The sequence below is a fragment of the Callithrix jacchus genome, chromosome 8 (genome assembly GCF_049354715.1).
Source record: "Callithrix jacchus isolate 240 chromosome 8, calJac240_pri, whole genome shotgun sequence".
Lineage (NCBI taxonomy): Eukaryota > Metazoa > Chordata > Mammalia > Primates > Cebidae > Callithrix > Callithrix jacchus.
In genome coordinates, this window is record NC_133509.1 from 55,957,496 (window position 1) to 55,980,332 (window position 22,837).

The 22,837-nt window shown below is 42.0% G+C and overlaps 2 protein-coding genes across 2 annotated transcripts; one reads left to right on the forward strand and one right to left on the reverse strand.

The window, feature by feature from the left end:
* Positions 1-1,576: 1,576 nt before the first annotated feature.
* Positions 1,577-22,577, reverse strand: RAB2B (RAB2B, member RAS oncogene family). The gene is made up of 8 exons (XM_002753774.7): positions 22,460-22,577; positions 22,159-22,230; positions 19,840-19,907; positions 12,411-12,493; positions 12,098-12,190; positions 5,763-5,874; positions 4,613-4,681; positions 1,577-3,252 (listed from the first exon to the last, which is right to left on the reverse strand). Exons 1-8 carry the CDS (start codon positions 22,503-22,505, stop codon positions 3,145-3,147), a joined length of 651 nt encoding a protein of 216 aa, XP_002753820.1. The 5' UTR covers positions 22,506-22,577; the 3' UTR covers positions 1,577-3,144.
* On the forward strand, positions 9,976-10,394 carry LOC103795666 (dolichol-phosphate mannosyltransferase subunit 3). Its single transcript, XM_009005721.5, has one exon. It carries the CDS (start codon positions 10,017-10,019, stop codon positions 10,293-10,295), a length of 279 nt encoding a protein of 92 aa, XP_009003969.5. The 5' UTR covers positions 9,976-10,016; the 3' UTR covers positions 10,296-10,394.
* Positions 22,578-22,837: the final 260 nt, after the last annotated feature.

A 22,837-nucleotide genomic window follows, 5' to 3' on the forward strand; every position in this document is an offset into this window, starting at 1 on the left:
GTTATGAGTGAGGAAATCCTTCCAGATCATCAAAGGAATTTCTCAAAGAGTAACAATTGCATGGTCTTACATGGTGGGAGCTCAGACACATTAAGGAATCATATGAGTGATAAGTCTTGGCCAAATACGTTTCCTTCCGTATCAAATCTATCAGCAGAATTCTCACTTGGCTACTGCTGCCATTACATCAATTTGGATTTTAGTATTGAGATTTATCCGGCCGGGCACGGTGGCTCAGGCCTGTAATTCCAGCACTTTGGGAGGCCGAGGCGGGCGGATCACGAGGTCAAGAGATAGACCATCGTGACCAAAATGGTGAAACCCCGTCTCTACTAAAAATACAAAAAAATTAGCTGGGCGTGGTGGCGCGCACCTGTAGTCCCAGCTACTCGGGAGGCTGAGGCAGGAGAACTGCTTGAACCTGGGAGGTGGAGGCTGCAGTAAGCAGAGGTCGCGCCACTGCACTCCAGCCTGGGCGCCTGGTGACGGAGTGAGACTGTCTCAAAAAAAACCAAAAAACAAAAAATTTGCTCAAAATATCAAGATGATATCCTTTATTGTCTCTGAAAGCAGTAGCTATAGGCAAAATGCTTTCTTTTCTTTTTTTTTTTTTTTTGAGATGGAGTCTTGCTCTGTTGCCAGGCTGGAGCACAGTGGCACAGTCTTGGCTCACTGCAACTTCCACCTCCCAGGTTCAAGCGATTCTTCCACCTCAGCTTCCCAAGTAGCTGGGACTACAGGTGCTTGCCAAACGCCTGGCTAATTTTTGTATTTTTAGTAGAGATGGGGTTTCACCATGTTGGCCAGGATGCTATCCATCTCTTGACCTTGTGATCCACCTGCCTCGGCCTCCCAAAGTGCTGGGAGTACAGGCGTGAGCCACTGCGCCGGCCCGCAGAATGCTGTCTTTCATCAATCCTCTCATGCTTCTCAATTGCTAAAGACTTTTTTTGGGTGGAAAAAAGAAAACATTCCATACAGAAACTACAGTTTTTATTAGTTTAGTTTTGTCTCAGATGTAAGGGAGCAGTCGAACTCCAAATTCAACAGCTTCAAATCCTTTCTGGAATCGGGTAGGATTTTAAAAAACAAAACAGCTGGGCACAGTGGCTCACGCCTGTAATCCCAGCACTTTGGGAGGCCGAGGTGGGTGAAAATCATCTGAGGTAAGGAGTTCAAGACCAGCCTGGCCAACATGGTGAAACCCTGTCTCTACTAAAACACAAAAATTAGCTGGGCATGGTGGCCTGCGCCTGTAATCACAGCTACTGGGGAGGCTGAGACAGGAGAATCACTTGAACCTGGGAGGCAGAGGTTACAGTGAGCCAAGATTGTGCCACTGCACTGCAGCCTGGTTGACAGAGTGACTCTATCTCAAAAAAAAAAAAAAAAAAGAAAGCAATACCCCAAATGTCTTCCAACTTCCTGTGGTGCCCTGTTAACTATTACTACTACTACTGGGGTCAGAATCCAGTATAAAATTAATCCCAAAGAGGAGGTTTCTTCATTATCTTTGATACAACTGCCTAAGAGGAGAGTATCTACTAATGTTTGGGATACAATCAGCAATGACACATGGAGTATGAACAGCTTTAATACATGCATATATTTAATAATGAAACAATTCATCAACAGCAAAAAGAAAGTAGAAAAATTCATGAGACCTCAGACCTGTGGAACAGAATGGGACATCAAGCAAAAAAGATATATATAGCAACTGACCCAGAAGGCTGCATGGTAAGTGAAGCAAAGGCAAATTTGGCTAAGATAGTATTAAGTGCTCTGAAAAGAGAATGGCTGGATAAGTACACACTTATCTTACTGCTTTGTAGCAGGCAGCCTTACTGTATGCTGCATGGCATGGAGGCAAAGAGACAAGGGAAGGTGGGAGAGGTGGGAGAGGAGAGGGAAAAGAAGAGTATAGAACCCCAGGGTAAACAAATAAGAGGGTCAGAATTACAAAGAGATGACTCTAAAGTCTTTTGTTTCCTTTAAAGTGTAAAATAAACCTTAAATTTTTAAGTATGTCAGTCAAATTCAATGAACACATAATGAGTAGCACTAGGTACAGGAATGGCAGAGGGAGTGAGTTATAAAAATAAAGGAATGACACAGATCCTGCTCTGAAGGAGTTTACAACTTATATGGAAAGACAGGATTCCATACAAAAACAATTGCAAAGCATATTTACATAGTAACATACATAAAAATAAATATACATATAAATATACATATGAATAACCAACATATGAAAACTAAGGGATACTGTGTTAATAATTGCTTAGAAGTCCCTAAGTCTGTTACAAAAGAAAAAATTTTTGAACTTTTAAGTATATAGTTAGTGGAGAGTAGGGCATGCGCAAAGGTATGAAACTAGGAATAAATATGTCACGTTCAGTAAGTAGATTAGCTTGATTGGAATAGAAAGTCTAGGTCTAGTTAAGAAGTGAGTTTGATGAAACAATAGAAGTCTGTCTTGTAAAAGACACTATTATGTTAGATCTGGTCCCTAAAATAAAATGAACAGGGAACAAATGTTTTCTTTAGGTAATAAGTGGTCACATGTCCCTGACCAACTCCACTGCTTTCAAAAGTTTTGAAGTTACACTAAGAGATAGAAGCTAACAATAGGATAGCAGAGAAGTACTCAGTGTTCTTGTCCAAGTAGAAGGAACTGCTTTCTACAAGAATTCTTAGGAAGTGGCAAGTAGACCTCCAAAGGCAAGGAAGAAAAAAACTCAATGAAATTCCTAGGCAGAGGATCTATCATCCAAAGGCCAGCCGATCCTGGTAACTGTAAGTGTTCAAGCAGAATGTCCTTGACCCTAATTCTTAGTGGGGAGTGGATTGTATATGCTTATGAAAGTATTTATTTTTTAACTACTGTTATAACCAGCTTTGATCCTAACATTTTAGTAATTAGTATAGGAGGATAAGAAGAGCCCTAATCTATAGGGAATGCTCCTGTCCCAGAAGGAGGACAGGTCAGTAAGGGCCCAAATACTCCCCTGGTCTTTAGGAGGAAAGGCAAAACATCACACCTTAAAAGAGGTTCCTCTCAGCCAAAGCAAGAAAGATCTCTTTCATTAAGCCTATTATTCTGAAGCTATTCCAGAAAGGAAAAAAAGAGATCAAGCCAGATGTTCAGCAGCAGCCAGAGTTGGACCCTATGTCACGAGAGTTCCGCTGGGAGGCACTGGGTCCCACTGATGTTGAAATTGACTGTTGGGGCCCAATCTTGATGCCATTGGCCTGTAAAAGAAAAGAGGCAATAGTTCCCACCTCAGCGTTAAAGTAAATGAGAGAGAGGAGGGGGCTATTTCTGCTTGTATCCCAGGGTAGAAAAGAAAAAAGAAAGGGGAGAAAGGAGAAATCATTAATTATATCTTCTAAAACCAGGTTTGACCTCGACAAGTAACCATGTGCCCTAGCCAGACTACTGTGGAACAATAATCTATAACAGTAAGAATAAGATGACTACCTGTGGTCTAAATACCGTAGTTGACTAGAAGTGGCTTTTCTGTACTTTTTTTTTCCTTGAAGAAATGAGGTCTCCTTATGTGGCCCAGGCTGCAGTGCAGTGGCTATTCATAGGTATGATTGTCGTGCACTATTGCCTCAAACTTCTGGCCTCAAATGATCCTGCCTCAGCCTCCCAAGTAGCTGAGACTACAGGTATGCCACTGCACCCCGTGCTCATTTTTTATTTTTTATTTTTTGAGATGGAGTCTCACTCTTTTGCCCAGGCTGGAGTGCAGTGGTGTGATCTCGGCTCACTGCAACCTCTGCCTTATGGGTTCAAGCAGCTTTCCTGCCTCAACCTCTTGAGTAGCTGGGATTACAGGCACATGCCATCACGCTTGACTAATTTTCATATTTTTAGTAGAGACAGGGTTTTATCATGTTGGTCAGGCTGGTCTTGAACTACTGACCTTGTGATCTGCCTGCTTCAGCCTCCCAAAGTGCTGGGATTACAGGTGTGAGCCACCATGCTTGGCTAATTTTTTAAATTTTTTATAGAGACAGGGGTCTCTCTTTGTTGCCCAGACTGGTCTAAAACTCCCAGCTCGGGGCAATCTTCCCAGCTCAGCCTCTCAAACTGCTGGGATTATAAGCATGAGCCACCACGCCTGGCCCCTGTGCTCATTTTTAAGGTACACTATTATACTTTGATGTCATAGCTATGTGCAGAATTAGGGTGTGATTAGGTAAGAGTGGAGGAGGCAAAAAGCAGAAGAAGAATATGATTCTTTTCATTTTGTTCTAGAAGTTGCTTTAGAGAAATGACTCTCCTAAGCAATTATGAATTATACCTCCCTTATGCTCTGGAATAGTAAAAAACTAAGGTTGAGAAGAAAATTTCCCATATTATTTAAGTCTTTTAGATCATGAATAGTCTCTTTAAGCATCCTGGGTGTCAGACGAGGAAAACATAAAATGATGACTGGTCTCTGTGTACCTAGATTAAAAATTAAAAGGAAAAAAAAAGAATTGGCAGAGCTTTTAAATAGTATAATGATGGATAGGGAACATAATCACTCCATTCTAGGGAACCTCCAGTCCTATTCAGAACAAACCAAAGTTAACTGCCAGCACTTCTACTCTTTCTTACCTCATTGTGGACATCAAATAAACCCTGCTGGATCTTCCTATATATTTCTTTGGCTGTGTTAATGAAGGCCTGAAAGAGACATAAATCATAACTTCAGTTTCAAGGTCAGGTAGAGAAATTAAGGAAACAGGATATTAATTATTATTCATATTTGAATTTCTAAGGTGAATTAGGAACCAGTAGAAAGCAGTAAAAAATACAGGTCAGCTGGGCATGGTGGCTTACACTTATAATCCCAGCACTTTGGAAAACCGAGGTGGGCAGACCATTTGAGGTCAGGAGTTCAAGACCAGACTGGCCAACATGGTGAAACACTGTCTCTATTAAAAATATAAAAATTAGCTAGGCGGGGTGGCACATGCCTGTAATCCCAGTTACTTGGGAGGCTGAGGCACAAAAATCACTTGAACCCAGGAGGGGCAGGTTGCAGTGAGCAGAGGTCATGCCACTATATTCCAGCCTGGGTGACAGAATAAGACTCAGTCTCAAGAAAACAAAAAAACAAAAAGGTCTCCCAAAAGCCATTAAGAGTAGTTAAGAAAAAAAAAAAACGAGGGGATTATGTGATATTCTGGTTCTGACCCAAGATGTTCCTAGGCTGGTACCTTCTACAAATAAAACAAGCATGCTCTATTCTCCACTAGTTACCGAAGACACCATCAACACCAGGCCTAGGAATGACTACAGTAGAATCCATTAGACATTCCAACCAGACCGATTTACTAGTAACAAACGTGGTGTCTAATCTTGCCAAATAATATTACCCAAAGCAAAAGTAAAACCTTGGAAATCAAGGTAAAAGAAAATGGGATGATTCCTTTATAAGGAATGACAGATGTGGCCACTATGACCACAAGACTTCCCTTCTTTACCCATTTCTTTCTTTTTTTTTTTTTTTTAACTTTTTATTGCATTTTAGGTTTGGGGGTACATTGTGCAGAACATGCAAGACAGTTGCATAGGTACACACATGGCAGTGTGTTTTGCTTCCTTTCTCCCCTTCACCCACATTTGGCATTTCTCCCCAGGCTATCCCTCCCCACCTCCCCCTCTTTACCCATTTCTTATAGGAGAAAAGAATTCTGAATAAAATGACAAAGATAATTGTGTAATCTCTAAAGAGTTTTCCCCACTGTTTTCCAAATAGTACCTCTTCAACATTGCAGGCTGTTTTGGCTGAAGTTTCCATGAATATAAGTCCATGCTCCCTAGCAAAGGCCTCTCCTTCTTCTCTCTTCACATCCCTGCGGGACTCTAAGTCACTGCAAGAGATTAATTAAGGAGAAAACTAAAAAAAGGATCAAGTGAAAGAGGAAACTCTGTTTCTAAAAGAATCCCATCATGGTTTCAATGGCCAGTTATTCCATAAAGAATGTAGATCCTACAAGATACTCTCATATAGAGTTACTGATTTCTGTAGGCCCTTGGAAAATATTCTTCGTATTTAGGGCAGCTGCTGCATAGTTAAAAGATAATACCTCACTCTATTACAGAGAAAAAGGCTTATCAAGGGTTAGGCAAGCCCCCATAGTTACACAAAGCTTATGCCCTACTGTTTGTTTTTCTGAGATCAAGGAAAGCAAAGTATAGATGATGAAAGGAAAACTTGGCAAGGCGCAGTGGCTCACGCTTGTAATCCAAGCACTTTGGGAGGCCGAGGTGGGAAGATTATGAGGTCAGGAGTTTGAGACCAGCCTGGCCAACACAGTGAAACCGTGTCTCTACTAAAAACACAAACATTAGCCAGGTATGATGGCAGATGCCTGTAATCCCAGCTACTCAGGAGGCTGAGGCAGGAGAATGTCTTGAACCCAAGAGATTCCTTGAACCCAAGGTTGCAGTGAGCCAAGATTGTGCCACTGCACTCCAGCCTAGGTGACAGAGCTAGATTCTGTCTCAAAAAAAAAAAAAAGAAAGAAAGGAAAACTCGGCCAGTTGCGGTAGCTCTAGCCTGTAATCCCAGATTTTTGGGCTGAGCGCAGTGGCTCACGCCTGTAATCTCAGCACTTTGGGAGGCCGAGGTGGGCGGCTCACCTGAGGTCAGGAGTTCAAGACCAGCCTGGCCAACATGATGAAACCCCGACTTTAAAAAAATAAAAAAATTAAAATCCCAGAGTTTTGGGAGGCCAAGCAGGACAGATCACAAGATCAGGAGTTCAAGACCAGCCTGACCAACTTGGTGAAAACCCGTCTCTACTAAAGATACAAACATGAGCCAGGTGTGGTGGCATACATCTGTAATCCCAGCTACTCGGGAGGCTGAGGCAGGAGAACTGCTTGAACCCAGGAGGCAAAGTTTGCAGTGACCCGAGAGCATGCCACCGCACTCCAGCCTGGGTAACAGAACAAGACTCTGTCTCAAAAAAAACCAAAAAAAAAACAAAAAAAGAAAAACTCTAGTACTAGAAAGTAGAAAAGTCATAAGATGTCTCATCCAGCAGTGATAAGCATCTTCCTTTTTTTTGAGACAGAGTTTCGCTCCTATTGCCCAGGCTAGAGTGCAGTGGCGTGATCTTGGCTCACTCCCACCTCTGCCTCCCAGGTTCAAGCGATTCTCCTGTCTCAGCCTCCAGAGTAGCAGTGGGCCACTGTGCCCAGTCCCATCTTTCTTTTTACTGGAATCAATCCACAAGAAAAGAATGAAGCAGGAATAAGGAAAATGCAGTTGTCTTAATTCTCACTAGTTTTTATTACTAGTGCATATTAAAGAAGCTTGCCACCAGGGAATTCAGAGAAAGTGACATTATAAAATCAGGTGATATGGCCAGGTGTGGTGGCTCACGCCTGTAATCGCAGCACTTTGGGAGGCCAAGGCAGGCGGATCAGGAGGTCAGGAGTTTGAGACCAGCATGGCCAACATGGTGAAATCTGCTCTCTACTAAAAATACAAAAATTAGCCAGGCATGGTGATCTGCACCTGTAATCCCAGCTACTTGGGAGGCTGAGGCAGGAGAATCGCTTGAATCCAGGAGGTGGAGGTTGAAGTGATCTAAGACCACGCCACTGCACTCCAGCCTGGGCAACAGAGTAAGACTCCATCTCAAAAAAAAAAAAAAAAAAAAAAAAAAAAAAAAAAAAAATTAGGTGATATGGGGGGAAAAAGATAGAGCTAAGGACTGAGAAAGGGAATAAAAACAGCATCAAAAGACCTTATGAAAAACACGATAAAAGGCTAAAGAGTCAGGTGTGGTGGCTCATGCCTATAATCCCAGCACTGTCAGAGGCTGAGGCAGGAGGATCACTTGAGACCAGGAGTTTAAGACCAGCCTGCGCAATACAGTGAGACCCTGTCTTTACAAAAAATTTAAAAATCAGCAGAGCATGGTGACAGATTCCTGTAGTCCCAGCTACTTAAGACGGTGAGGTGAGAGGATCTCTTGAGCCCTGCAAACATAGGTTGCAGCGAGCTGAGCATGTCATTGTACTCCAGCCTGGGCAACAGCATGAGACCTTGTCTCAAAAACAACAACAAATAAAAAACAAACAAACAAAAAACCCTGAAGAATAAGGCAAGGTTGGGCTGTTTGTGATTTTTATTTTTCAATTTGAAAATTTTCATTTGGAAAGTTTCCAGTTTTTCCAACTCCTTGAAAAAAAAGTGTAAGACTATTAAAGAACAACATATCAACAATATTTTAATTTATTATACATCAGCTGTGTGAACACCAGGGAAGAACTATCTAAATGCCAACCCTTCCAAATTTGTACCTCTAGCCCAGATGCTCTACTAAGCACCAGATTTATACATTTGTGAATTCTTCATTTCCACACAAATACATAAAATGCACTTCAAACTTAGCACATCAAAATGGAACTTCTTTTCCCCCAACCTGTGTTTGCTCCAGGTTTCTGTATCTCAGTAAATGGCATAAGCCAAAAACCAAAGTGTTATTATTGATACCCTTTCCTCCCTACTCCAAATATCTAATCCATCCCAAAGTGAAGTGCTTCCAAAATGTACCTTAAAATCATCCTTTTCACTATCTTTCCAGGGTTACTTCCTAGAGCAAGCCACCATTCTTTCTCACCTGGACTATTGCAACTATGATCCTACTTCAGCCCTTGTTCCCCTCCAGAGTGATCTTTTAAAATCTGATCAAGCCACTTCTCTACTTACAACTTTAAAATGCTTCTAGTGTATTTATTTATTATTATTTTTTAATCCCTCATCTCCCAAACTTCAATTTCCATGTATTTAGAATAAAATCCAAAATGCTTGCTCAAGCCTATAAGATGATGAAGTCTGGTCCCTACTTTTCCAACCTCATCTGGCACTATTCCCTCTTGATCAAGTCCAACCCTACTCGGTTTCTTTCTATAACGGTGTCAAGTTTCTTCCAAGTTCAAGGCATTCATATGTTTGTTCCCCCTAAGTAATATCCTTTAAAAAAATCTTTGCCCAGCAAGTTCTGGCCCATCCTTCAGATCCCAGCTTAATATCACTCCTAATCAAAAGTAGATCCTGTTACTCTTTCATAGCACCCCCTTTTCCTCCATTGCATTTATCACAATTTAAAATTTGATACAAATAATTTTATATTTAACATCTATGCCCCCATTATACTGTAAGCTCCATGAGAGCAAGGGCATGACTTTTTCCCACCTTGTAAACTCAGAGTCTGGCACAGTAGTTTTCAATAAATTGATTGATCCAATAAAAATAATTAGCCTAGGCTGGGCATGGTGACTTATGCCTATAATCCCAACACTTTAGAGGCCAAGGCGGGCAGATCACAAGGTCAGGAGATCGAGACCATCCTGGCTAACATGCTGAAATCCTAACTCTACTAAAAATACTAAAAATTAGCTAGGGTGTGGTGGTGTGCACCAGTAATCCCAGCTACCCAGGAGGCTGAGGCAGGAGAATCACTTGAACCCAGGAGAAGTGGAGGTTGCAGTGAGCCGAGATTGTGCCACTGCACTCCAGCCTGGGCAACAGAGCGAGACTACATCTGAAAACAAAAACAAATAAACAAAAATTAGCCTGTGGCCACAGTTCTCAAATAGTGTAGTCTGTGCATTACTACAAACTCACAAAGGTGCCATGGGATACTTTAAACTTCTGAGGAAAACACAGCAACACTCAACACAAGGATACTACATGAATTACAAACTTAAGATAGTTTGCAGAGTCAACATCAGATTATGATAAAATCTGTTCAATATCTTTATATCTCTGAGAAGCTGTTTTTGGCAGTTGCTGTTATAAAAAAGTAAGCAGTACACAAAAATCAATATGGAATGGGAAATGAGAGTAGCAGTGTGCAATTGTGATTCCATGGTTTGAGAAGCCACACAGTGCCCAACAGACACACACAGGTCTTTAGTAGGTAACTGTTGCTATTTAAGAATGAAATACAGGCCGGGCCGCCGGGGAAGGGGAGACGCTGGGCCAAAAGTGACCATGATGAAATTAGCGCAGTGGCTTTGGGGACTGGCGATCCTGGGCTCCACCTGGGCGGCCCTGACCACGGGAGCCTTGGGCCTGGAGCTGTCCTTGTCCTTCCAGGAAGTCCTGTGGCCACTGCCCGCCTACTTGCTGGTGTCCGCCGGCTGCTATGCCCTGGGCACTGTGGGCTATCGTGTGGCCACGTTTCATGACTGTGAAGATGCCGCACGCGAGCTGCAGAGCCAGATACAGGAGGCCCGAGCTGACTTAGCCCGCCGGGGGCTGCGCTTCTGACAGTCTAACCCCATTCTTGCCCGGACAGCCCTTCCTCCCATTCCCCATTAAAGAGCCAGTTTATTTTCTAAAAAAAAAAAAAAAAGAATGAAATACAAATATTTTTTCTTTTTTTTATACAGGGTCTCACTCCAGTTGCTGAGGCAGGAGTGAAATATACAATTATGGCTTCATTGCAGCCTCAACCTCACAGGCCCAAGTGATCCTCCCAACTCACTTTTAAATTTTTTTGTAGAAACAAGGTCTCACTATGTTGCCCAGGCTGGTCTTGAACTTCTGGGCTCAAGCAATCCGCCCAGTGCTGGGATTACAGGCACACACCACTGCACCTGGCCTTTTTTATTTTCAAATAGTTACTAAGTAGTTATAAAAAATACTCATGTTGCTTGGGTATAACTATTTAATAAAACTATTAGGTATTTCTTTTGGCCTGTGGGTGTCAAGAACAATTTACCGAGAATAACAAGTGTTGTTAAGGATGGGGAGAAACTGCAATCCTTGCGCCCTGCTGGTAAGAATGTAAAATGAAATAGCTGCTATGGAAAATGGCAGTTCCTCAAAAAATAAAAGACAGAATTACCATATGATCCAGAAATCCCACTTCTGGGCATATACCCAAAAGAATTCTCTGAATTCTTTTCAAAGCAGCATTATTCACGATAGCCAAAGGATGTCAGCAACCCAAGTGTCCATGGACAGACAGATGGATAAACAAAATATGGTATATGCATACAATGAATATTACTCATCCTTAAAAATGAAGGAAATTCTGACACATGCCACAATATGGATAAACCTTAAAGACATTATGCTAAGTGAAATAAGCCAGTCACAAAAGCACAAATATTACGAGTCCACTTATATGAGGTATCAATAGCAGTCAAATTCATAGAGATAAAGAGGCTGGGTGCAGTGGCTCACACCTCTAATCCTAGCATTTTGGGAGGCCGAGGTGGGTGGATCACCTGAGGTCGGGAGCTCAAGACCAGCCTAACCAACATGGAGAAACCCCATCTCTACTAAAAATACAAAATTAGCTGGGTGTGGTGGTGCATGTCTGTAATCCCAGCTACTTGGGAGGCTGAGGCAGGAGAATCACTTGAACCTGGAAGGCAGAGGTTGTGGTGAGCCCAGATCATGCCATTGCACTCCAGCGTGGGCAACAAGAGTGAAACTTCTGTCTCAAAAGAAAGAAAGAAAGTAGAATGATGGTTGTCAGGGACTAGGGGATGAGGGGGATGAGAGAGGAAAGATGCGGAGGTTAGTATTGAATGGGTATAGAGTTTGAGAAGATGAAAACGTTCTGGTGATGGATAGCGATTGTTGCAGAACAACGAATATTCTTAATACCACAGAACTGTACACTTAAAAATAGTTAAAATGGTAAATTTTATGTCATATATATTTTATCACAATAAAACTTTTTTTTTTTTTTGAGATGGAGTCTCGCTCTGTTGCCCAGGCCGGAATGCAGTGGCATGATCTTGGCTCACTGCAACCTCCACCTCTGGGTTCAAGCAATTCTCCTGCCTCAGTCTCCTGAGTAGCTGGGATTACAGGCACCCGCCACCATGTCCAGCTAATTTTTGTATTTTTAGCAGAGGCAGGGTTTCACCATGTTGGTCAGGCTGATCTCCCAAAGTGCTGGGACTACAGGTGTGAGCCACCGTGCCCGGCCAACGATTTTTTAATGAAACACTACGACCACCATAAACTGAGAAAGTTTGGGACCTAGGATATCAACATCCATAGAGTACCGAGATGATTCCTGTTAACTATTATTCACATGTATACAATTTTACCTCTTATTCCCAATGAGCATGATAACCATGTTGGAACTAGAGTGCTGCCGGGCATCCTCTAACCATGAGGTCAGGTGGTTGAAGGTTTCACGCCTACAGCAGAAAAATTTAGAATGTGGGTCAGACACACATTTCAAAAGGCCAAAACAACTCCAAGTGTATAGGAAAAGAGGAGAAGCCATATGTGTAAAGAAAAATATTAGAGAGGCCATTCCTAGTTAACATCCTTGACAGAATCAGTAGATAGAGAAAAAAAAAAAACTTTAGAGAACATAGGGAAGAATCTCCCTCCCATGCACCAGGTCTGGCTCACCTTGTAATGTCGTACACCAGCAGTGCTCCAGCTGCTCCCCTGTAGTAGGAACGTGTGATAGAACGGAAGGATTCTTGCCCAGCCTTTCCCACCAACATGGCAACAAAAAATCCCAACAAAACTAGGTTATTTCTGCAGAACTGACTTGATCACATGCTACCCTAATACAAAGGACTTAACTAAAAAAGGAACTTCTATTAAGAAAAGAGAATTAGGGAAAGAAAACATGCCTGCCTGAGAAGAAGCCCAGGTGGAAAATCAGTATTTTTCTGTGGGAATGCATTGATATTTTGGGCAAGTCACTTACTCTTCCTGAGAGACTGTCCATCAGATTACTGGATGTTTAGCATCCCGGGATCGCCATCACTAAATACCCGTGGCACCCCACAGTCAGCATGATAAAGATATTTGAGTATGTTTTCCAGTATCCTCATGAAAGAACAACTGGAAATAGGACTGGAAACTGAGTGTATGTCGTTTTTTCAATCCCAAATATGATGTTGAACACATCGTATTTGGTCTAATAGAAGTTTCATTCCAATGAATCAGTGTAAAAATTAGATTAAAAGCACTTAAACTGAGTATCTTCTAACTGACCTTTAGTGTTCCACTGACAATGCAAGACTACCTAGATGTCTCTTTCTGGGCTCCTGTCATAGGAAACAGGAATAAGGAACAGAGAAGAAGCCCAGGGCCCAGAACAGAGCTTTCCTAGAAAAATCCAAATGTTCACACTCTAATCTCATTTCCAGTTGGACAAAGATATTAAGTTCTATTTAAAATTGAGTGATTTATGACCCCATAATACTGGGTACTTTTGATTTCTTGATGGAATAGTTCTTTTATTTCCTTTAGGGAAAACAAAAACATCTTTTAAATAATGTGAATACCCTTTACATTGACATTGACTCTATCCTATTAAGAAAGTTTTCACATTCTTGAAATAATTTATCCTTATATCCCTACATAAAAGTAGGTAAGACTATGATTTATATCTTACAAGTGGGAGAATCATGATTGAGGACATGGGAAGAGAAACAGCTTTCTCATAGTATAATACCACTAATAGTGGTAATACTAATTATAACACTGCAATAGTACTATAAATTGTTTTTTGGCATATACAATGTGTTAAGAAATACAAGAGATGATTAGATTAATATATTATTTCATTCACTTCTCTTAGCAACCCTGGGGCAGATATTACTATTCCTCCCTTTTTTGTTTTTTAATTTTTTTTTTGAGATGGAGTCTAGCACTATTGCCTAGGCTGGAGTGTAGTGGTGCAATCTTGGCTCACTGCAACCTCTGCCTCCCAGGTTCAAGCAATTCTCCTTGCCTCAGCCTCCGAAGATGCTGAAATTATAGGTGCCCACTACCATGCCTGGCTAATTTTTAGTAGAGATGGGGTTTCACTATGTTGGTCAGGCTGGTCTCAAACTCCTGGACCTTGTGATCTGCTCGCCTTGGCCTCCCAAAGTGCTGGAATTACAGGTGAACCACCATGCCCAGACTATTTTTCCCTTTTAAAAATGGGAAAAATGAGTCTCACACAAGTTTAATAAGTGGCCCAAAATCATAAAGCTTATTAAGTGCTAGAGCCATAATTTAAACTTAGGATCCTTAGTACTTCCTAGGACAAAAGCTTGTCCTCTTAGTCACTATATCATATAACCTAAATTGGGGTTTGTAGGTGAGAAGAGAATTTCAGTATACAAACTCTAAAGTTACTTTTTTAACAACAAAAGAATCTCGTTCTATAAAAATCATAGAGGCCGGGCGCGGTGGCTCAAGCCTGTAATCCCAGCACTTCGGGAGGCTGAGGCGGGTGGATCATGAGGTCAAGAGATCGAGACCATCCTGGTCAACATGGTAAAACTAAAAAAATACATGTTCTCTACTAAAAAAATACAAAAAATTAGCTGGGCATGGTGGCTTGCGCCTGTAGTCCCAGCTACTCAGGAGGTTGAGGCAGGAGAATTGCCTGAACCCAGGAGGCGGAGGTTACGGTGAGCCGATATCACGCCATTGCACTCCAGCCTGGGTAACAAGAGTGAAACTCCATCTCAAAAAAAATAATAATAATAATAATAAAATAAAAATCATAGAAACATTTCAGTGAGTTGCATAGCTGTTAGAGGATCAGAACCAAAACTAAAAATTAATTCTAAAGTCCTTTGTCATAATACCAATAACATTTTAAGATTAAAAAAATACTTAAAAGTTTTGTGTTACTCCCTAATGTCTTACATTTGGCCTTGTTTTCCTTTTAGCGCTTTTTCTCCTCTCCTGCTATGGTTGAAAGCCTCCCTCTACTTCCCTCACAGCTTACCAAGAACTAAAAGGAAAAGTTTGAGGGAGGCCCACATGATGTTTCAACCACATGGCAGCATTTAACTTTAGCAGCTGAAAATGCTATCAGTGGGTCATGAGAAAACCTTTTAAAATCAGATCACTCTACTTCATCTCAATCTAGTTCATGAACCAAAGTTTCTGAACTAGTAAGCTAGAAAGAGTGAGCAGTTCAAATTGGGCTTCTCTGCATCAGTCCCAGGTATCCTTGTCCATCCCCAGTAAAATACTCTGAAGCAGCCGGCCGGGCACTGTGGCTCATGACTACAATCCCAGCACTCTAGGAGGCCAAGGTGGGCAGATCACTTGAGTTCAGGAGTTCGAGACCGGCCTAGGCAATATTGTGAAACCCTGTCTCTACAAAAAATACAAAAAATTAGCTAGGTGTGATTGGTGTATACCTATAGTCCCAGTCACTTCGGGGGGCTGAGGTGGGAAGACTGCTTGAGCTGGGGAGGTTGAGCGTGCAGTGAGTGGAGATTGTGCCACTGCATTCCAGCTTGGTTGGAGAGTGAGACCCTGTCTCAAAAATAAAAAAAATGCAGCAGCAAAGAAGGAAGATGAAGGTTTGATGAGAGAATTAATAGCTTTCTAATCTCTCCCAAGTGGAAGCATCATACTATACTGCTTAAGACATACAGTCTGAAGTATCAACTCCCAGAAAGTCAGATACATTGTTTTCCTAATGCATTCCTTCCAATGAAGGATTTGTTCAGGGGGAAAAAAAATTTTTTTAATGCATTCCAAAGTAAAATTAATTTGATTTGATCAGTATTTTATACTAATTACAGTACAATATCTACCTCTTCTTTAGCATTATTTAGGAATATGTATACATGCACACATACATATATAAAATATTTTTTTAAATATCCTCCTCTAAATCCATATAAATGTCAGAATAAAGACAAAAAAAAAACTTTGGACAACCTGATCTCTTTTAAATACCTATAATGAGGTGGGGCGTGGTGGCTCATGCCTGTAATCCAAGCACTTTGGAGGCCAAGGCAGGCGGATCACCTGAGGTAGGGAGTTCAAGACCAGCCTGACCAACATGGTGAAACCCCGTCTTTATAAATAAATAAATAATAAAATAGTGGCTGGGCGCGGTGGCTCACGCCTATAATCCCAGCACTATGGGAGGCCGAGGCGGGTGGATCACGAGGTCAAGAAATCGAGACCATCCTGGTCAACAAGGTAAAACCCCGTCTCTACTAAAAATACAAAAATTAGCTGGCCATGGTGGCGTGCGCCTGTAGTCCCAGCCACTCGGGAGGCTGAGGCAGGAGAATGGCTTGAACCCAGGAGGCAGAGGTTGCGGTGAGCCAAGATCGAGCCATTGCACTCCAGCCTGGGTAACAAGAGCGAAACTCCGTCTCAAAAAAAAAAAAAAAAAAAAAAAAAAAAAAAAAAAGGGGGGCCGGGCGCGGTGGCTCAAGCCTGTAATCCCAGCACTTTGGGAGGCCGAGGCGGGTGGATCACGAGGTCAACAGATCGAGACCATCCTGGTCAACATGGTGAAACCCCGTCTCTACTAAAAATTACAAAAAATTAGCTGGGCACGGTGGCGCGTGCCTATAATCCCTGCTACTCAGGAGGCTGAGGCAGGAGAATTGCCTGAACCCAGGGGGCGGAGGTTGCGGTGAGCCGAGATTGCGCCATTGCACTCCAGCCTGGGTAACAAGAGCGAAACTCCGTCTCAAAAAAAAAAGAGGCCGAGGCGGGTGGATCACGAGGTCAACAGATCGAGACCATCCTGGTCAACATGGTGAAACCCCGTCTCTACTAAAAATTACAAAAAATTAGCTGGGCACGGTGGTGCGTGCCTGTCAGGAGGCTGAGGCAGGAGAATTGCCTGAACCCAGGGGGCGGAGGTTGCGGTGAGCCAAGATTGCGCCATTGCACTCCAGCCTGGGTAACAAGAGCGAAACTCCGTCTCAAAAAAAAAAAAAAGAAAAGAAATGTTGGCCGGGCGCGGTGGCTCATGCCTGTAATCCCAGCACTTTGGGAGGCCCAGGCGGGCGGATCACAAGGTCTAGAGATCGAGGCCATTCTGGCCAACACGGTGAAACCCCGTCTCTGTTAAAAATACAAAAAAATTAGCCAGGCATGGTGGCATGCGCCTGTGGTCCCAGCTACTCAGGAGGCCGAGGCAGAAGAATCGTTTGAACCCAGGAGGCGGAGGTCGTAGTGAGCCAAGATTGCGCCACTGCACTCCAGACTGGTGACAGAGCAAGACTCCATCTCAAAAAATAATAATAATAATAAAATAAAAAATAAATAAAATACCTAAAATGGTAATCCCTAAACATTTTCATATAGGATGGCTTTGGAAATAAGTGAGAGAATGGGTCAATACGGTGGCAAGCTAATATGGGTAAACAATGGGCAGGAGATCAGGGTTGACAAGGGAGACATGATCAAGCTTACCCAAAAGGCGGCAGACTAGATGGACATTACGTTGTAGGTATAAATCTTTTAAAATTTTCAAAACAAATAGAAAACCACAGTATTCTAAAACTGGTTCCTTTTTATGATTTAGAAAATATTAATCTCAAAACAATTTTAAGAGGAAAGAGAAAAAAACTAGGCCAGTTGGATGACCATGTAGTACTTAAGGATTCTGTCCAAAGTAGTGGCTCCGAACTTTCTTTTATTGTTTATTTTTCTTTTCATGCTCTCTCAGCAGAATCAAGCTCTCAACTTTCTTACTTTCATTTTCCATCCATGTCTCATATGAGCAATTAAAAAAGAAAGAAAGAAAAAAACCCATTGCCATGACCATACTACGAAATGGCACTTACTGGGTTTTTTCCTGGCATCAAAACATTCCATTTTGGCCAGGCGCCAAGGCTCACTCCTGTAATCCCAACACTTTGGGAGGCTGAGGAGGGTAGATTGCTTGAGTCCAGGAGTTCAAGACCAGCCTGGAAAACATGCTGAAACCCCCATCGCTACAAAAATTCCCCAGTTGGGGTAGGGAGAGTGAATATATCTATAGATATAGCTAGCTAGCCAGATAGACAGACAGACAGACTTAAGCTTCAACTACTTTTAAGACAAACACTTGGGTGTGGTGAGGAGTGTTGGGGAGAGAAGAAAGAGGGGAAAGAGAAAATGAAAAAATAATTTGTGCACTGATGGTAGATATAATGGCTTTAACTCTCAGTTCAGAGAAGAAACAGAATCACATAGTAAGAAGTAAGCAAAAAAATTAAGAGATTTTAGTTGAATATTACAAACTATTTGCTAGCTCCCTTTAGGATGGAGACTAAGGTATTATTTTACTTAGCGGGGAAAAGGTACAAATCAAGTGAGATAATACACATGAAAGCAATTTATCTGGATAGGGCAAAATTACAGTAAGTCAAGCTAAATTTTGGCATTACCACATGTATCAAATTTGAAAATATGTACAAGCTTTTGACAGAATTTTCACTTCTGGGAAGATATTCCACAAACATTCTCAAACATTTGCATAAAGATTTTAGGAAATAAGAATGTTCAGGCCAGGCTCAGTGGCTTACACCTGTAATCACAGCACTTTGAGAGACTGAAGTAGGTGGATCACCTGAGGTCAGGAGTTTGATACTAGCCTGGCTAACATGTCAAAACCCCATCTTTTTTTTTTTGAGACAGAGTTTCACTCGTTACCCAGCCTGGAGTGCAATTGCACGATCTCGGCTCACCACAACCTCCACCTCCTGGGTTTAAGCAATTCTCCTGCCTCAGCCTCCTGAGTAGCTGCGATTACAGGCATGCGCCACCATACCCAGCTAATTTTTTTTGTATTTTTAGTAGAGACGGGGTTTCACCATGTTGACCAGGATGGTCTTGATCTCTTGACCTCGTGATCCACCTGCCTTGGCCTCCCAAAGTGCTGGGATTACAGGCGTGAGCCACTGCGCCTGGGCAGAAAACCCCGTCTTTAATAAAAATAAAAAAGAAATTAGGCAGGTGTGGTGGTGGGTGCCTGTAATCCCAGCTACTCAGGAAACTAGAATCACTTGAAGCCAGGAGGTAGAGGTTGCAGTGAGCCAAGATCACGCCATGGTGTTCCAGCCTGGATGACAAGAGGAAAATTTTGTCTTAAAAAAAAGAATATTCAATGAAATTTTACAGCTGGGCACAGTGGCTCACGCCTGTAATCCCAGCACTTTGGGAGGCCGAGGCAGGCAGATCATGAGGTCTAGAGATTGAGACCACCCTGGCCAACATGGTGAAACCCCGTCCCTACTAAAGACACAAAAATTAGCTGGGCATGATGGTACATGCCTGTAATCCCAGCTACTTGAGAGACTGAGGCAGGAGAATCGTTTGAACCTGGGAGGTGGAGGTTGCAGTGAGCCTAGATCGTGCCACTGTACTCCAGCCTGAGGGCAGAGCAAGACTCCATCTCAAAAAAATAAAAATAAAAATTTTACAATAATGAAAAATTGGGTAACAACCCAAATTTCCATCAATGGGAGGATGATTAAGTAAATTATGCTACTGACATTCCATGACTATGCAGTGGTTAAAAGGAATGAAGTAGATCGATGTGTATTGATATGGCAAGGTCTCCACAACATAGAGATTGTTTAATATACCCTCTAAGCCTCACAACTAGGTTTACTCTGTCATAATTCTATACATGTAAACACTAATAAAAACAAAACTATTACCATATATTTCGATGTGTTTATATTTATGTATCTAAATGCATACAAAAAGTCCGAAAGCATACACATGGAATCATCAGTAATGATTCCCCTGCAAAAGTAGCAACCAAGATTGGGAGGGAGAAAGGGTTTATGTATAAAAAGGGGACATTTACTTTCTATTCTATATACTTATATGGTTTGATTTTATTTTTACTAGAATAAATTAATATATTACTTGGATAGTTTACAACACAAGGATACGGCATTCAGAATTTGTAACTGTTACAGATAGAATCAAAAGCTTCTCTTTGATTTCACCTTTCCCCTACTTCATCCCCACCATTAGTCCCACCCTTAACAGCCCTTTCCTTTGCATCAGCTTTTCTTGTTATACTTGGATGTTGGTCAGAGACTAAATTATTTTGTACTCTCACCGTATCCCAGATTTGCAGTTTGATTTGTTTTCCATCAATGTTGACCATACGAGCTCCAAACTCCACACCTGTTAGTAAAGACAGAGAAAGAATCTGATTCTCATGAACAGCAGTCATGTGGATTGTGAGGTTCCTGCCTTTCCTCAATGTGTTATAACCCATCCTTTGTCTGAACTCAGTGCCACTAATCCCATTATTGCTGCCTATTTGCTCCAAAGAATTTTGTGTTTCTTAAGGTTCTTCATTTCCCTTCTAGAACTTAAAAAATGGTACTCTAATGGCCTCAGGAATACCCCAAAAAGCAGATATGGGCAAATAAAATGAATTAAGAAGTCAAGTCAAATTTTAAACGGTGAATAATTTTTTAGCAAGGTTAGTTACTGCTTAAATTTGATTAGGTAACATTTAGTTTTGTGACTTTTCCAAAGAACTCCTAAAAATTCTGGAAATATTTCCTGACAATTTCTCAGTCACTCTCTAGTCTCTGTTTAAAACAATATGTATTTTTTTGCAATTCCAGGTTTTTTAAAGAAAGCCTACGAAATATGTTTTCAAAAACAATACTTTTTTTTTTTTGAGATGGAGTCTTGCTCTGTCACCCATGCTGGAGTGCAGTAACACAATTTCAGCTCACTGCAGCCTCTGCCTCCCAGGATCAAGTGATTCTCCTGCCTTAGCCTCCCAAATGGCTAGGATTACAGGCATGCACCACAATGCCCAGCTAATTTTTTTAACAATATATTTTATATCTCTAATAATTGCCAGAGGCATAATTAAGCATTGTTGCCTTGTTAAACATGTATCCTTCGCCCTATCACAAAGTGAGAATTCACTCATACTTTCTTTAAAATACTTTTTGGTTGATACTGCCCTCTAAATCCTTTTATGGACCCATCAATTATTTGACTCTAGATAAATTCGTTAGGAACAGTGGTAGCTTCAGATTTCCATACAGGTGGGACTTGGAAGTCGCAATATGGTAAGTGTGGGGATGTAGGGGTTTTATTTAGAAACGCCATTATTTGCATGGCAAGACAGCTAGTTTTACCTATTTTGTTTATTTGGATGGGGTTATGGAGATAACAGAGAGCCTTATCACAAATGTGTGGGAAATGTTAGTATTTTCCAGGATTACCAGTGCGTTTGAGGAACTCTAACACAGTCTTCTACTTAAAAGGAGAGGTTTTAGTTTTATTTGCCTTTTAATTCTAAAGCAGGATGACTCTTCAATTGTGGGGATCGTTCCCGTGTGAGGCCCCTAGGAAATGGGCCTCACCATAGGTGAGCTTGAGCCAGACACAGATCCCTGGTTGGGGGAGTCGAGCTGAGGGAAAGCAGGAACTGAGAGAGGGACTATGTTATTCTAAATAATTAACAGACATTACTTTATGGATATGAGGACTTGGGAGGCATTGTGTCCACTTTCGGCTCCTTATGGTTTATTGCTTGATTGTGTTAATTTTGGACCCTCGTCACCTTCATTGTAAAATATTAACTTAAGTATTTACACTTGGTAACATCATAACTTACTGGGTGTAACTGTAACTTACCATAACTTACTGGGCGTGACTGTAACTTACTTACCTTGACCTATTGGGCGTAACCTACTTACTGGAAGTAACCTACTTACTTACTGGGGGTAACCTACTTACTGGACTTAACTTACTTACTGGGCGTAACTTAGTGGGCGTAACTTGCTTACTGTAACTTAAGTACCTTGATCTGGCGTAAACAACTTTGACTTCAGAAAAATATATAATGAAACGTATTGCAAAAATAAAATGGCTGCTTGGACATAGCCTAAGCTAGCCCTCCAGACTCCACTTTCCTTTATTCTTTCACTTCCGCGCACTCTCTCCCTCAGGTTGAACGAGACATCTACGTTGGCGGTCTCGGGGACTCCCGCAGGTCGGTAGCCCCCCCGGCAGACGTGCCAGACCGCAACATTCAGTTTGCTTCTTCACCAATATGAAAAATGTTCATGTATTGGTGTTTACTTTTTAAAAGTAAGGTTGGTATTAATTTACTGCAAAGCACAGATAAATTTATGAACAGCAGTTACTCTTCCGTGGGACTTTCCATAAACATACAAATTGTATTTGAAAAAAATTATATGATAATGGGTCTATTCCTCACACTTTAAAAAGTTACCTTTCAACTATACACTCTCCCTTGCACTACTCCCCACGTATCGTTTGATTAGTCACTTCATTAACATAACTTTGGACTGAAGTAGTGAGGGGTAACTTTTTCGAACATTGAAGGCTCCTAACTTTCCACTTTAGCAATTTATGTTCTGTAACAAGTGGATGCACTTACCTATTGTGAGGTCGTGAACAGGCTGGAACCGCTTATCTGTAAACTGCAGGAGGAGACATGACTTCCCAACACCTGAAAGTGAAAGAAGCACGCCCCGGGAGTCACGCAACCCTGCAACACCTTCCAGAGTCTGGACTTCCCAGACTAGGGAAGGGGGCTCCCTGAGCCCCGCCCCTGGCCGCCCTGAACCGCCCGCCTGTCTCGAATTGCCCAGCCCACTAAGTGAGCCCCGCCCCCGCCACCCAATTAGAGAGCTTCAGATTCCCGCCCCAGCCTTGAAGGCAGACCACCTGCGGGTTACCTGTGTCTCCGATGATGATGTACTTGAAGAGATAAGCATAAGTCATGGTCTCGATTCCTATGGGTTCCGGGTCCGTCCGAAATCTACAGCCACTTATCTCCGACCTCTCTAGCTACTCAATCTACCGATCTTCTTTTTTTTTTTTTTTTCCCCTCCCCCACTCTCCGGCTCCTCTAGCCCAGATCACGTCTCTATTGCTCTCTCCAGAAATCCTTCTTAGCTCAGGAGTACCCAAAGCCACCTCCAGGGACGCCTCTAGCACTTCTACGTGCCATTATCCCACCAAGCTCCAGGGGGCGACAGCCCAGCGCCTGACTCGCTGCAGCCCCATGGCGCTCCTTCCAATTAGCAGAGAGTAACGCACGTCCTTGCGGAAGT